The 16,009-nt window shown below is 47.2% G+C and overlaps 1 protein-coding gene across 1 annotated transcript in view; it reads right to left on the reverse strand.

Moving 5' to 3' along the window:
- Positions 1-12,875, reverse strand: part of GSAP (gamma-secretase activating protein) — a 178,259-nt gene extending 165,384 nt beyond the window's left edge. Inside the window, exon 1 of the mRNA XM_073573649.1 lies at positions 12,560-12,875. Coding sequence (XP_073429750.1) covers positions 12,560-12,635 — 76 coding nt within the window. The 5' untranslated portion in view covers positions 12,636-12,875. The remainder of the gene's footprint in view (positions 1-12,559) is intronic.
- Positions 12,876-16,009: the final 3,134 nt, after the last annotated feature.

Below are 16,009 nucleotides of genomic sequence, written 5' to 3' on the forward strand. Positions count from 1 at the left end.
GAAAGAAAGATATAAAGATAGAGCGATAGATAGAGATAGATATATAAATAGATAGAGATAATAGATAGAGATAGATAGATATAGATAATAGATAGAGATAGAAAGATAGATAGATATAGATAATAGATAGAGATAATAGATAGAGATAGATAGATATAGATAATAGATAGAGATAGAAAGATAGATAGATATAAGAGAGATAGAGAGAGATATATAGAGATAGATAGAGAGAGACAGATAGAGAGAGCGAGAGATATAAAAAAACAAAACAAACCACAATACTCACCTCTCCTCCTCGCTCCCACGCTGATCCCGGCTTCAGTGTCAGGAGCTGCCCCCTCTGCCAGACACACAGCGGGTGCGCGATGTAGTGACGTCATCGCGCACTGGCTGTGAGCCAGGAGCAGAGGGGTCTGAGGGCGGCGCCGGCCCTGATGCAGAGCGGCTTACTGGGCTGGGGGCGGGGCCTCTGGGGGTGTGGAGACCTGAAATGAGATTCACTGCTTCGCAGTGAATATTCATTTCTCTTTAGCAGCGGGGACAGGGGCTCCTGCCTCCTGACACCCGCTGCTGCTCCGCTGGCAGGGGCCCCCATAGCAGCTGCATGGTGTGCGACACACCACTGGCTGGGGGCCCCTGGAGCAGCGGGGGCCCTAGGCAACTGCTGGCCCTGTATGCCAGCAGGTGCCAGGGCCCACCAGATGCCAGGGCCCACCGGAGAATCCTCCGGTTCTCCGGTGGGCCAGTCCGACGCTGGCCGTGTCCCTACCTTTGATGCAGGTCCAAACGTTGAGCCTGTATCTCTCACCGCACTTGATGGCTGATTTAATCAGCCATCAAATGCCTCTAACAATCTCAGGTGGATCTTGGATCCACCCACGGCTGTTGACCAGTTACATGTCGCTGTCAATCTCTGACTGTGGCATTTAACACATGCAGACAGGAAGCGTGTCTTTGATCCCGCCCATCGGCGAAGCCCATCACGTGATCGCAGGGCACCGATGGATTGTCATGACTGTCGGGGTTCTGCTGAAGTCCCCCGTGCTTGTCGTCATAGGAGATCGTGATTTTTGCTGTACATGGTAGTGCGGGAGCACAGGTGATTTACTATATTTAATAGTCCCCTAAGCACTGCTATATACAGTACAGGTTCTCGGACGATCGCAGATTCAAGTCTCCTAAGGGGACTATTACATACAGTAAAAAGTAAAACAAAACAAACCAAAAAAAAAAACAAAAAAAAAAAAAACACAAAAGTTCAAATCACTCCCCTTTTGCCCCATTAAGGGTAAGTTCACACAGGACTTTTTTGCTTTTTTTCCTGCAGCAAAACCTGATCTTCTTGGCAGGAAAGAAGCTGCGGCAAAAACGCAGGTATAGGTGCGCTTTTTGATGCGTTTTATTTATCTCTTTATCCATGGTAATGTCCATGACTTTTCTGCAGCAAAAACGCTGCAAATAATGACACCTGCGTTTTTGTAGCATTTTTTCCACACCCATTCAAGTTAATGGGTGAAAAACGCAGCAAAAACGCTGAAAGAAGTGACATACTCCATGTTCAAAAAACTCAGCAAAGCACAAAATCCTGATCACACAAAAAAACATTGTGTGTGCATGAGATTTCTGAAATCTCATAGGCTTTGCTGGTAAAGGAAAAAGCAGCTGAAAATTAGCATATTAAAAAACATGAAAAAAACGCAGCAAAAAAAAGTCCTGTCTGAACTTACCCATTTCGTATCATCATGTTCATAAATATCCTATCAAAATACAAAAAAAAAAAAATTAATGTGATTGGTAAACGGCTTAACAAGAAAAAGAATCAAAACACCAGAATTACGTTTTTTGGCAGCCGCAATACTACAATAAAAGCCACTCAATACATAGTATCTGGATGTGGGAATGGATGATCTTTTGTTCCCACTGGAGGCACAGAAGATGTGCAGCTGTCACTTATTTCCCATATGTCAAAAGTCATATTGCAAGACCCTTCAAAAAGGAACAATATTGACTTTTAGGATTGCTACTTCCAATAGTAGAGTTCTAGTCCTCTTCCTCTGTGAAGAGACAATTTGCATATTTAAGCTCATACAGGAGCATCGCATGGCTTCTAAAGGCCCCGTCACACACATTTTGTGACACCACAGCGATCTCGCCATTGAGATCGCTGTGTGTGACGGGGATCAGCGAACGGCCCCCCTGCCGGTTATCGCTGATCGTGCAGCATCGGCCTGGGCCGTTTTTCGATCACTGGTCTCCCGCTGGCCAGCACGCATCGCTGCGTGTGGCAGCGGGAGACCAGCGATCAGCGACGATGGTTTCTAATGTAAACATCGGGTATCCAGGAGCCGCAGGGCTCTTAGATACCCGATGTTTACCTTGGAAACAAGCGTCGCTGGTCCTGATCGCTGGAGGGGCTGTCTTGTGACAGCTCACCAGCGATCAACCTAACGATATCCCAGCGATCCCATCATGTCAGATCGTTGGTGGGATCGCTGGGACATCGTTATGTGTAACGGGGCCTTAAGTCTTACACAGACTTGGCGCTCTCCACAAGCATAACTTTACCCATCATAAACTACACTGCTCAAAAAAATAAAGGGAACACTAAGATACCACATCGTAGATAGTACTGAATGAAATATCGCAGCTACAAATCATTATTCATTACATAGTGGCATGCGTTGAGAAGAAGAAAACATAAAAATGATTAATGTAAATCAAAATTAATATCCCATGGAGGTCAAAGTGGAAAAACAAATTACAGGCTGATCCAACTTCAGTGGAAATGCCTCAAGACAAGGAAATGATGCACAGTAGTGGGTGTGGCCTCCACGTGCCTGTTTGACCTCCCTACGACACCTAGGCATGGTCCTGATGAGTCGACGGATGTTGTCATGAGGGATGACCTCCCAGACCTGGACTAAAGCATCCGCCAACTCCTGGACAGTCTGTGTCGCAACGTGACGTTGGTGGATGGCGCGAGACATGATGTCCCAGATGTGCTCAATTGGATTCAGGTCTGAGGAACAGGTGGGCCAGTCCATAGCTTCAATGTCTTCATCTTGCAGGAACTGCTAACACAAATCAGCCACATGAGGTCTGGCATTGTCCTGCATTAGGAGGAACCCAGGGCCAATCGCACCAGCATATGGTCTCACAAGGGGTCTGAGGATCTGATCTCGGTACCTAATGGCAGTCAGGCTACCTCTGGCGAGCACATGGAGGGCTGTGCGGCCCTCCAAAGAAATGCCACCCCACACCATTACTGACCCACTGCCAAACCTGTCATGCTGAAGGATGTTGCAGGCAGCAGATCGCTCTCCACTGCTTCTCCAGACTCTGTCATGTCTGTCACATGTGCTCAGTGTGAACCTGCTTTCAACTGTGAAGAGCACAGGGCATCAGTGGCGAATTTGCCAATCCTGGTGTCCTGTGGCAAATGCCAAGCGTCATGCACGGTGTTGGGCTGGGAGCACAACCCCCATCTGTTGACGTCGGGCACTCATCTTCATGGAATCGGTTTCTAACCGTTTGTGCAGACACATGCACATTTGTGGCCTGCTGGAGGTCATTTTACAGGGCTCTGGCAGTGCTCCTCCTGTTCCTCCTTGCACAAAGGCTGAGGTAGCAGTCCTACTGCTGGGTTGTTGCCCTCCTATGACTCCCTCCACGTCTCCTGCTGTACTGGCCTGTCTCCTGGTAACGCCTCCAGCCTCTGGACATTACACTGAGAGACACAGCAAACCTTCTTGCCACAGCTCGCATTGACGTGCCATCCTGGATGAGCTGCACTACCTGAGCCACTTGTGTGGGTTGTAGAGTCAGTCTTATGCTACCACGAGTGTGAAAGCACAACCAACATTCAAAAGTGACCAAAACATCAGCCAGAAAGCATTGGTACTGAGATGTGGTCTGTGGTCCCCACCTGCAGAACCACTCCTTTATTGAGGGTGTCTTGATAATTGCCAATAATTTCCATCTGTTGTCTTTTCCATTTGCACAACAGCATGTGAAATTGATTGTCAATCAGTGTTGCTTCCTAAGTGGACAGTTTGATTTCACAGAAGCTTGATTTACTTGGAGTTATATTCTGTTGTTTAAGTGTTCTCTTTGTTTTTTGAGCAATGTAGTTAAAGATTCTCGCCCAGGCAATCCAGTCTCTGCTTTGCACTAATGAAGGGTAAACATGTGTCAACAAATGGAGTTTAGGGTTTGGCTTCTTATCCCAAGTCACTTGACAAGGCCCTTTACAGAATCAATATATTTAGGATTGCTACTTCCAACAAGTGGCACTAGGGTTCCAGGCCTTTTCCTCTTTGAAGACGCTATATACATATTTCAACTCAACAGTAAAACATGACCTTTGCAGATTCAATTACAAAATGTTTATGTGGGAGTTGAGGGTGAATATTGTAAGGTTTATGTATGGCCATCTAAATGCCCTTCTTGCTTATGAGCTTTCTGTCATGTCGGACACTGTTCACACCAGGGTGTCCGGCAGACAGCGGTAATACCCTGTTCCACTACAGTATTGTCATGTCGGACACTGTTCACACCAGGGTGTCCGGCAGACAGCGGTTATACCCTATTCCACTACAGTATGCTCAGGGTCTTTGTTGGGTATTCTGTTCCAGTCGGGATAGGGTTAACCAGGTTGTCATGCTGGCTGAGGGCTAGGCCACGCCCTTGGTCTTTAAATAGTCCGTCCTGACTATGGGCGTCGCCGACTATAGCTTTTGCCTAGTGCTAGCAATACCGGTCAGCAGTGGTGGTTTTGGAGCGTCTGATATCTGGTGCAGTATATCTCTCAGTTGTTCTTTCTCCTATCTGTTATTTATATATATTTGGTTGCCCTTGCACATTATTGTATTCCCTTGTGTATTAACGGTGTGGTGTTTCTTTTACCCCTGTCCATACGTATTTGTGGGGTCTGGTGTCTGGTCCCCTCACTGGGTGGAGGGTGGTGGGTTCAGCTTAGGGCTGGACAGGAGACAGGGACAGGGTGGAGGCCCAGGCAGGCACACCTTCAGTGTGAACCCTGGGTTGAGGGACAGACAGGGTTTTCCCTAGTCTGAGGGACACCGCAGGGGTTCCGGGGTTTTAGCCTAAAGTAACCTAGGCATACCATGACACTTTCCTTGCCACTTCTTTTCCTCTTCAGGCAAATATTCTATTGTGCAACCGATTCTTACATAGACACACATAACTAGGTACACTGTTTGTGCTTTTCTGGTCATATGTTTGCACAATAGACGCAGTCATCTAATAACGTGACACGTCACAGTCGTTTTGGTTGTAGATTTATTTACAGAACACAGAAGTAGATATTAAAGACAAATTATCAGTGTTTGCTTTATACTTACAGGAGTTATCTGTAACCTTGCTTATTTTTCCATATAGAGCAAAGGCCCTGTCACACTAAGCGATATCGCTAGCAATATCGCTGTAATCACTGGTTTTGTGACGTAGCAGCGATATTGCTAGCGATATCGCTATGTCTGATACTTACCGCCGACCGGCTCCCCCGCTGATCGCGCAAGAACGGAATGGGCCGTTTCTCGTCGTCAGCTTCCTGCTGTGGAGACTAGTGACGCGTGGACGTGAATGGGAGGACGTCAGGATCGCCTCGTCTGACAGGTAAGTAGTGACCCCCGTCCCCTGCGATGTCGCTAGTGAGATCTGCCTGTATGGCAGCCCACTAGCGACCACTTAGCGATGTACCAGCGATCCTGACCGCGTCATATCGCTGGTGCATCGCTAAGTGTGACAGTACCTTTAAAGTGAACCTGTCAACCAACTGGATTTTTTTCGGTAAAATACAGGCATTGTTAGGTTGACAGTGTTAAACTGATTAAAATGACACCTGGGGGGAAGAAATCCATCTTGTGATTCATGTGTAATCAGTGTTAGAAGTCTTTAGTTAATGATATGCTCGTGCTCCAGGGAGAGTCTTATCTTTCTGCTCTAAGGCTATGTGCACACGTTGCGGATTCTGCTGCGTTTCCGCAGAGGTTTTGGCCCTGCGGAAACGCAGCAGTTCCGCTGACCATGTACAGTACAATGAAACCCTATGGGGTTTCAAAAACGCTGTGCTGACGGTGCGGATTTTTCCGCGCGGTTTTGCTGTGGTTTACAAACCGCAGCATATCAAGTGTTTGGGCGGTTTCCGCAGCGGTTTCATACCTTTACCATAGTATAGGTGTGAAACCGCAGGGCAAAACCGCAGACCAAACCGCAGGTCACTTTACCTGCGGTTCCGCGCGGAAAAACCCACAGCGGAATCCGCAACGTGTGTACATAGCCTAAGCCAAAGAGACCTTCCCCTTCACAAAAGAAGGAAGAATTGGAAGCAATGAAAGAGACCAGGATGGGTGAACTCAGAACTTAAGGGGGGGACAAGTAAAGAAGAATATAATGCTGTCTGCAGGAAATGCAGGGCAAGCATTAGAAGAGCTAAAGCCAGTAATGAAGTGAGGCTTGCAAGGTAGAAGAAAAGCAATAAAAAAAGATTTTGGGGGTATGTCAAAAGCAAATGAAAAAGGCAAAGATGCTATAGGATTTTTAAAGAATGAAAAGGGTGAAGTGGTCAAAAAAGAAGGCCAAACTTTTAAAATTCCTATTTTGCATCTGTGTTCTCCAAGAAAGCAAAGGTAACATTTATTTATTTATTTTACTCATTTATATATCGCTAATAATTCAACAGCGCTTTACAAACATTATCGGCACTGTCCCCATTGGGGCTCACGATCTAGATTCCCTATCAGTATATGTTTTTGGAATGTGGGAGGAAACCCACGCAAACACGGGAGAACATACAAACGCCTTGCAGATGTTGTCCAGAAGCCCAGCGTTGCAAGGCTGCAGCGCTAACCACTGAGCCACCGTGCTGTAACATCAACTGATCTTCACAGTGCTATCAAAGGAAAAAAAGAATCCATACACTCTATAAACAGAGAGGTGGCGAGGGAACACTTAGCTAATTTAGTTGAATTTAAATCACCTGGTCCAGATGAATTACATTCTAGGGTACTGAGGTCTAAGAGGTAAGGTTTCTCCACCGTGCAATGCTCCTCTGGGAAATTTAATATGCAAATTGCCTCTTCAGAGAGAAGCAAATTGAGATTCTGATTTGGCTTTTATCCTAAGTCATATTACCAGACTCGTTAAAGGGCTGATTGTGACTTGTAGGATCGCTACTACCAATAGGTGGCGCTGTAGAGTAAAAGTCCTCTTTCTCTCTGAAGAGGCAATCTGCATATCCTAGGGCACTGAAAGAGTTAGCAGAGGAAATTGCAGAGTCACTAGCCAGAATCTCTGAAAAATCCTGGAGAACAGAAGTCCCAGAAGACTGTAGAAGGGTAAATGTTGTCTCCATCTTCAAAAAAGGAAAGAAGACGGAACTAGGAAATTCCAGACCATTGAGCCTTAAGGTACCGTTACATTTAGCGATGCACCAGCGATCCCGACAACGATACGACCCGGTCAGGATCACTGGTGCATCTCTAAATGGTCGCTAGTGAGCTGCCAAACAGGCAGATCTCACCAGCGATGCAGCGGCGGTCGTTACTTACATGTCACACGCAGCTCTGATGACGTCTTCCGCCCATGTCCATGCATTGCTTGTCGGCGCCAGCAGGAAGCCGGCGATGAGAAATGGACCAGGACGATCTCGCGCGATCAGCGATATCCAGCGGGGGCCGGGTAGTAGGTACGTGTCACATGTAGCGAGATCGCAAGAGATATCGTTTTGCGTCACAAAATCGGTGACGCTTTAGCGATATCGCTAGCGATCTCACTATGTGTGAAGGGGGCTTTACTATACCAGGAAAGATCTTTGAACAAATTATTAAACAGCATGTATGTAAGTACTTGGATAAGAATACAGTAATTAACCAGAGCCAGCATGCGTTTGTAGCAAACAAATCATGCCACACTAATCCAATTTCCTTCTATGATAGAATCACTGACTGGGTGGATCAGGAAAATGTGGTAGATATAGTATAAAGGCCCTTTTACATTTAGCGATGCACCAGCGATCCGACCCGGTCAGGATCGCTGGTGCATCGCTAAATGATCGCTAGTGAGCTTTCATACAGAAAGATCTCACAGCGATGCAGCAGCGACGCAGCGCACGATACTTACCATTCACACACAGCGATCCTGCGTCCTCCCGCCCGCGTCCAGCGTCGCTCGTCGGCACAGCAGGAAGTCTCAGCAGGAAGCGCCCGACGAGAAATGGAGCCGGACATTCTCGCGCGATCAGCGATGGACAGCGGGGGAGCCGGTCGCTGGTAAGTATCACACATAGCGATATCACTAGCAATATCGCTATAACGTCACAAAACCAGTGACGTTTTAGCGATATTGCTAGTGATATCGCTTAGTGTAAAACCCCCTTAAGTCTACTTAAGCAAAACATTTGATAAAGTATCTCATGCTATTGTTATTGAAAAAATGACCAAGTATTGGATTGACAAGGCTACGGTTAGGTGGATTCATAACTGGCTCAGTGATCGTACTCAAAGAGTGGTAATAAATGGTTGTAAATCCAATTGGAAGAGTGTTTCAAGTGGGGTACCACAAGGCTCTGTCCTGGCCCCAGTGTTTTGTTTTTTTTTACAAATGATCTAGATAAAGGAACTGAAAGTAAATTAATCACATTAGAAGACAATGCAAAGCTAGGTGGGAAAACTAACAATAGAGAAGACAGAGAAAAAAATTCAGATGGATCTAGATAAGCTTGAACAATGGGAAGTGACAAAATGGTATTTAACAGGGAGAAATGCAAGATTCTACATCTGGGCACGAAAAACAAGAATTACATCTACAGAATGAGAGGAATAGAACTAAGCAACTGCACGTGCAAAAAAGGCTTGGGTGGGTATACTAACAGATCACAGACTGCACATGAGTCAACAGTGTGATGTAGCAGCAAAAAAGGCAAACACGGTTCTAGGATGTATTAAGAAAAGCATAGAGTCTAGATCATATGAAGTAATTATCCCCCTCTACTCCTCCTTGGTCAGGCCGCTTCTGGAATACTCTGTCCAGTTCTGGGCACCACATTTTAAAAAAGATATATAAAAAAACTGAGGCAAGTTCAGAGGAGAGCTACTGTACCAGCATGGTGAGTGCCCTGCAAAGTATATCCTACGAGGAACAGATAAGGGATCTGGGAATGTTTAGCTTGCAAAGAAAGGTTAACAGGAGACTTAAAGGGAACCCGTCAGCTGTATTGGCCGCTATAAGATGCGGCCACTTCCTTTCAGGGCTTATCTACAGGATTCTATAATGCTGTTGATAAGCTCTCAGTCCGACCTGAAAAATAAGAAAAACAAGTTTTATTATACTCACCTGGGGGGCGGTCTGGTCCAATGGGTGTCGCCGGTCTGGGTCCGGCGCGTCCATCTTCTTGCGACGACGCCCTCCTGCCTGCTTCATGGCTCCCCGGCATCGCGCTTCTGCGCAGGCATACTTCTCTACGCTATTGAGGGAAGAGCAGATTCCAGCAGTGTGCAGGCGCTGGGCCTCTCTGACCTATCCAGACACCTGCGCACTGCAGTACTTTGCTCTGCCCTCAAAAGGGCAGAGAAGTACGCCTGCAAAGAAGCGCAATCACGGGGAGCTATGAATCAAGCAGGAGGACGGCCACGCAAGAAGATGGGGGCGCCGAAACTGGACCTGCGACTCCCATCAGACCAGACCGCCCCCCCGGGTGAGTATAATAAAACATATTTTTCTTATCTTTCTGGTCGGATCGGGGGCTTATATACAGCATTATAGAATCCTGTAGATAAGCCCTGAAAGGCGATGGCCGCATCTTATAGCAGCCAAAACAGCTAACAGGTTCCCTTTAATAGTTGTCTACAAATATCTGAAGGGCTGTCACATTGTAGAAGGATCATCTTTATTCTCATTTGCACAAGGAAAGACTAGAAGCAATGGGATGAAACTGAATGGGAGGAGACACAGATTAGATATCAGAAAAAACTTTTTGACAGTTAGAGTGATCAATGAGTGGAAAAGGCTGCCACGAGAAGTGGTGAGTTCTCCTTCAATGGAAGTCTTCAAACAGAGGCTGGACAGACATCTGTCTGGGATGATTTAGTGAATCCTGAATTGAGCAGGAGGTAGGACATGATGACTCTGGAGGTCACTTCCAACTCTTAAGGCTATAAGGCTATGTGCCTACAATCCAGAAGTATTAGTACTTTGGACGTAGCGTATGTTGCTGCTTACAAAATACTGAGTTCTGCTGAACGGAGGTAAACCCGCATGTGTTCACTGAACTGTGCGGATTTACCACATTCAAGAGAAATTGACATGCTGCTGCCCTGAAAGACGCGCCGCATGTCAGTGTCCACGGGTGATCCACAGGCTCACATGCACGCATAGTGGATAAGGGATTTCTAGAAATTCCATCCACTATGCTGTAACATCTGGCAGGTGCAGGTTTGATGCTGTATAAATACACAACGTCAAAACCACAGCAATTCCTGATCATGGGCATGCAACCTTACATTCTATGATTCTATGAAAGACAATACAAAAGTGGCTCTGCTACATCTGATCAGTAATAAGACAGTACAAACATGGCTCTGCTACATCTGATCAGTAATAAGACAGCACAAACATGGCTCTGCTACATCTGCTCAATAATAAGACAGCACAAGCATGGCTCTGCTACATCTGATCAGTAATAAGACAGCACAAACATGGCTCTGCTACATCTGCTCAATAATAAGACAGCACAAGCATGGCTCTGCTACATCTGATCAGTAATAAGACAGCACAAGCATGGCTGTGCTACATCTGATCAGTAATAAGACAGCACAAGCATGGCTGTGCTACATCTGATCAGTAATAAGACAGCACAAGCATGGCTCTGCTACATCTGATCAGTAATAAGACAGCACAAGCATGGCTCTGCTACATCTGATCAGTAATAAGACAGCACAAGCATGGCTCTGCTACATCTGATCAGTAATAAGACAGCACAAGCATGGCTCTGCTACATCTGATCAGTAATAAGACAGCACAAGCATGGCTCTGCTACATCTGATCAGTAATAAGACAGCACAAGCATGGCTCTGCTACATCTGATCAGTAATAAGACAGCACAAGCATGGCTCTGCTACATCTGATCAGTAATAAGACAGCACAAGCATGGCTCTGCTACATCTGATCAGTAATAAGACAGCACAAGCATGGCTCTGCTACATCTGATCAGTAATAAGACAGCACAAGCATGGCTCTGCTACAGTACATCTGATCAGTAATAAGACAGCACAAGCATGGCTCTGCTACATCTGATCAGTAATAAGACAGCACAAGCATGGCTCTGCTACATCTGATCAGTAATAAGACAGCACAAGCATGGCTCTGCTACATCTGATCAGTAATAAGACAGCACAAGCATGGCTCTGCTACATCTGATCAGTAATAAGACAGCACAAGCATGGCTCTGCTACATCTGATCAGTAATAAGACAGCACAAGCATGGCTCTGCTACATCTGATCAGTAATAAGACAGCACAAGCATGGCTCTGCTACATCTGATCAGTAATAAGACAGCACAAGCATGGCTCTGCTACATCTGCTCAGTAATAAGACAGCACAAGCATGGCTCTGCTACATCTGCTCAGTAATAAGACAGCACAAGCATGGCTCTGCTCCATCTGATCAGTAATAAGACAGCACAAGCATGGCTCTGCTCCATCTGATCAGTAATAAGACAGCACAAGCATGGCTCTGCTCCATCTGATCAGAAATAAGACAGCACAAGCATGGCTCTGCTACATCTGATCAGTAATAAGACAGCACAAGCATGGCTCTGCTACATCTGATCAGTAATAAGACAGCACAAGCATGGCTCTTCTCCATCTGATCAGTAATAAGACAGCACAAGCATGGCTCTGCTATATCTGATCAGTAATAAGACAGCACAAGCATGGCTCTGCTCCATCTGATCAGTAATAAGACAGCACAAGCATGGCTCTGCTCCATCTGATCAGTAATAAGACAGCACAAGCATGGCTCTGCTCCATCTGATCAGTAATAAGACAGCACAAGCATGGCTCTGCTACATCTGCTCAGTAATAAGACAGCACAAGCATGGCTCTGCTACATCTGCTCAGTAATAAGACAGCACAAGCATGGCTCTGCTCCATCTGATCAGTAATAAGACAGCACAAGCATGGCTCTGCTCCATCTGATCAGTAATAAGACAGCACAAGCATGGCTCTGCTACATCTGCTCAGTAATAAGACAGCACAAGCATGGCTCTGCTACATCTGCTCAGTAATAAGACAGCACAAGCATGGCTCTGCTCCATCTGATCAGTAATAAGACAGCACAAGCATGGCTCTGCTACATCTGCTCAGTAATAAGACAGCACAAGCATGGCTCTGCTCCATCTGATCAGTAATAAGACAGCACAAGCATGGCTCTGCTCCATCTGATCAGTAATAAGACAGCACAAGCATGGCTCTGCTACACATGTAAACATCTGAGCAGTAACTAACAGGACTAACAACAAACACAGCCAAGACGGCATTACCTGGACTTCCTTGTGTGGACACCCACGGCAGAACATCTCTACAGAGATTGAAAGTGACCTGGAACTCCAGCAGCATGCCTGCACCCTGTGGTACTACTGTCCCCTAGGCAGCGATGTCCACCTGGCTCATGCCCCCGGCTGTCCGCTACTGGCGCTGCCCCTCCTAGCTAGCACACGCACAGGCTGCGCCCCCTAACGAGCACCACAAGTAATGGCCGCACACACACTGCCTGCTACCACTCACACCGAGACAGATTAGCCCACAATACACCTAGCCCCGCCCTCACATCCCAGCAGACAAATCACAGAGGACCACAAAGGAGGCGCCCGCTGCTATTGGTTCTGTAGACGTCCATCAGCTGCCGCTTGTGACAATGAAGACGAACCGAGGAAATACCAGGGACGGGAATTCCCGTGACGTCATGCGTACATTGGGATTACCAGCCGTGCTCTCCGGCGCCCCCTGCTGTCAGCGTCCCTCAGTGAGGCTGCAGTGAGGCTCGCCACCTGCCATTGTGTGACCTTTGTCAGCAGAAATGATGGTTTCTAGGGGTTAACACTCCGCAGCCTGTGTTCTCATAGTCATAGACTATAATAATTAGATACATTATCATTAAGGCTACTTTCACACATCAGTTTTTTGCCGTCAGGCAGGATCCGGCTATTTTTAGAAAAAACGGATCCGGCATAAATTTTGGAGAACTGTAGAAACGGATCCGTTTTTTTGCTGGATCCGTCTAGCAGGTTATATCTGTTCCTGGGGGCTGGCCAATTGGATCTGAGCATGCGCAGACTTAAAAAACCGGATCCGGTGGCTGGATCCGTCTTTTTCTGGATCCGGCGCATTCCGGCGCCCATAGACTTTCATTGTAGCAAAAAGCTGGAAGCGCCGGATCCGGCGCTTCCGGCTTTTTCGCCGGAGACAAAAAACGTTACAGTAGACGTTTTTTCAAGACGCCGGAATGAGACAAGTTGCCGGATCCGGCAAAAAACGGATGAAACGCAATGCCATCCGGCACGATCCGGCGCTAATGCAAGTCAATGGGGAAAAACTGGATCCGGCATTGCATTTTGCCGGATCCGGTTTTACAAAAAAAAGCCGGATCGCGCCTGAAGGCAAAAAACTGATGTGTGAAAGAGGCCTTAACCAGTTAACGTTCAGGGATTTTTTGAATCCATAGAGTATCACTGCTTCAACTTTTTTCCCATCCAAATACTGACATATTTTTAAGTGCTACGTTTATCCCAATGCGTACTTACACATCGCACATGCATTTTTCAGAATCCTTAGACGCTTGTGGAAATCATCCCAGAAATATCCACACAGAGGCGTACCTAGGCTTTCTGGCACCCGGGGCAAGAATTCGGTCCGGCGCCCCTCCCCCACCGCACACATGCGATTTGCACGCTTAGTCCTGTACCCACGAGCTGCTCTCCCTAATGTTCAGTAAAAAAAGCTGAGAGAAGCAGGAAGAGGAGCTCATTGTCACAGGACCATAAGTATGATAGTCGCATAGTGAGTGAAGTGTCCGTGTGATGACTACTGAACCTGCAGAGCTGAATCCTGACATTGCAGCTTCTGAATTCTCACAAAGAACGCACTGCACACTTTTAGGATTCTCTCTTGCTGATGTACAGTCATGTCAGCACAAGTATATGATTTATATACTGCTGGCCACATTCCGACTAGACGTGCCCGGCCTCGCTCCGTTCATTTTCATTGAGTGAGGCCACACACGTCTAGTCAGCATGTGACCGCATGTATGTATATTACCGGCATGAGAGAATCCTGACAGCGTGCAGTGAGCACTGTGAGAATTCAGAAGTCTGCAGTCACATAGAATGACAGCAGACTCAGCACAAACCTGGACAACCCCTTTAATGCTCCTAACAAATAAAAACATGAGAGTAAGTCAGTAGCACAAATAACATTTACATCCAGGTACCTTATAAATGACGTCGTCTCTGGAGTCGTTCTCCTTCTTTACTTCTTCTTGTCCAGACCCCATGATGAGTATTCTCATAAAGATAGAAGTGTCATTATAATGCTCCTAAATAAAAATGTCTGCAATACACTGTCGCTTCACACTATTCCCCTCCCTCCTCATACAGTCTCCTCTATCATCCCTCTGTTCACCATACTGTCTCCTCATATATTTACCCCCTCACTCTCTATACCAGTGATGGCGAACCTATGGCACGCAGAGCCCTCTCAGCTGGCACGCAGCCTCGCCTCACTGATCCGGAGCTGCACCTCCTGCTTCTCACACGGCGCGCGGAGAGGTGAGTCTGGCCGCTGGTGTGTGTGTGTGTGGCCGCTGTAGTGTGTGTGTGTTTGGCCTCTGGTGTGTGTGTGTGTGGCCGCTGTGGTGTGTGTGTTTGGCGAGTGTGGCCACTGTGGTGTGTGTGTGTGTGTGGTGAGTGTGGCCGCTGTGGTGTGTGTGTGTGTGTGGTTAGTGTGGCGGTGAGTGTGGCCGCTGTGGTGTGTGTGTGTGTGGTGAGTGTGGCGGTGAGTGTGGCTGCTGTGGTGTGTGTGTGTGTGGTTAGTGTGGCCGCTGTGGTGTGTGTGTGTGTGGTGAGTGTGGTGGTGAGTGTGGCCGCTGTGGTGTGTGTGTGTGTGTGTGGTGAGTGTGGCGGTGAGTGTGGCTGCTGTGGTGTGTGTGTTTGTCAGTGATGTGGAGAGGGCCAATGATGGGAGTGATGGGGAGATGGCCAATGGTGAGGGGGCCATTGATGAGGAGAGGGCCAGTGATGGGGAGAAGGCCAGTAATGGGGAGAAGGCCAGTGATGGGGAGAGGGCCAGTGATGAGGAGAGAGCCAGTGATGGGGATAGGGCCAGTGATGGGAGTGATAGGGAGAGGGACAATGATGGGGTGATGGGAAGGAGCAAATGATGGAGATGGTGGAATGGGCAATTTCTACATGAAGGGGATCATGATGGTGCATATTTCTACATGAAGGGGATCATGATGGGGCATATTTCTGCATGAAGGGGATCATGATGGGGCATTTGACACGTGTTGGCACTTCGTCATAAATAATTGGGTTTTAGGTTGCAGTTTGGGCACTCGGTCTCAGAAAGGTTCGCCATCACTGCTCTATACTGTCTGCTCACACATACCCCTGACTCCCCATACTGTGTCTGCACATATCCCATCACCCTCACTCCCCATACATTTTTCCCATCGCTACTCACTGTGTCCACATACATTTACCCATTCGCTCCCCATACTGTCTGCACCCATCCCCCATACTGTTTCCTCATACATGCCCTCATACATACATACTCTTCATTGTGTCCTCAAATCTCCCCACACATTAAATCCCCCATCCCCACTCCAAAGCCCCCCACACATAAAGTACCCCCTCATCTCCACTCCAAATCCCCCCACACATAAAGTACCCCCTCATCTCCACTCCAAATACCTCCACACAAAAAGTACCCCCTCA

Source organism: Dendrobates tinctorius, unplaced genomic scaffold (assembly GCF_039654945.1).
Source record: "Dendrobates tinctorius isolate UK_male_01 unplaced genomic scaffold, ASM3965494v1 ptg000035l, whole genome shotgun sequence".
Classification (NCBI taxonomy): Eukaryota; Metazoa; Chordata; class Amphibia; order Anura; family Dendrobatidae; genus Dendrobates; species Dendrobates tinctorius.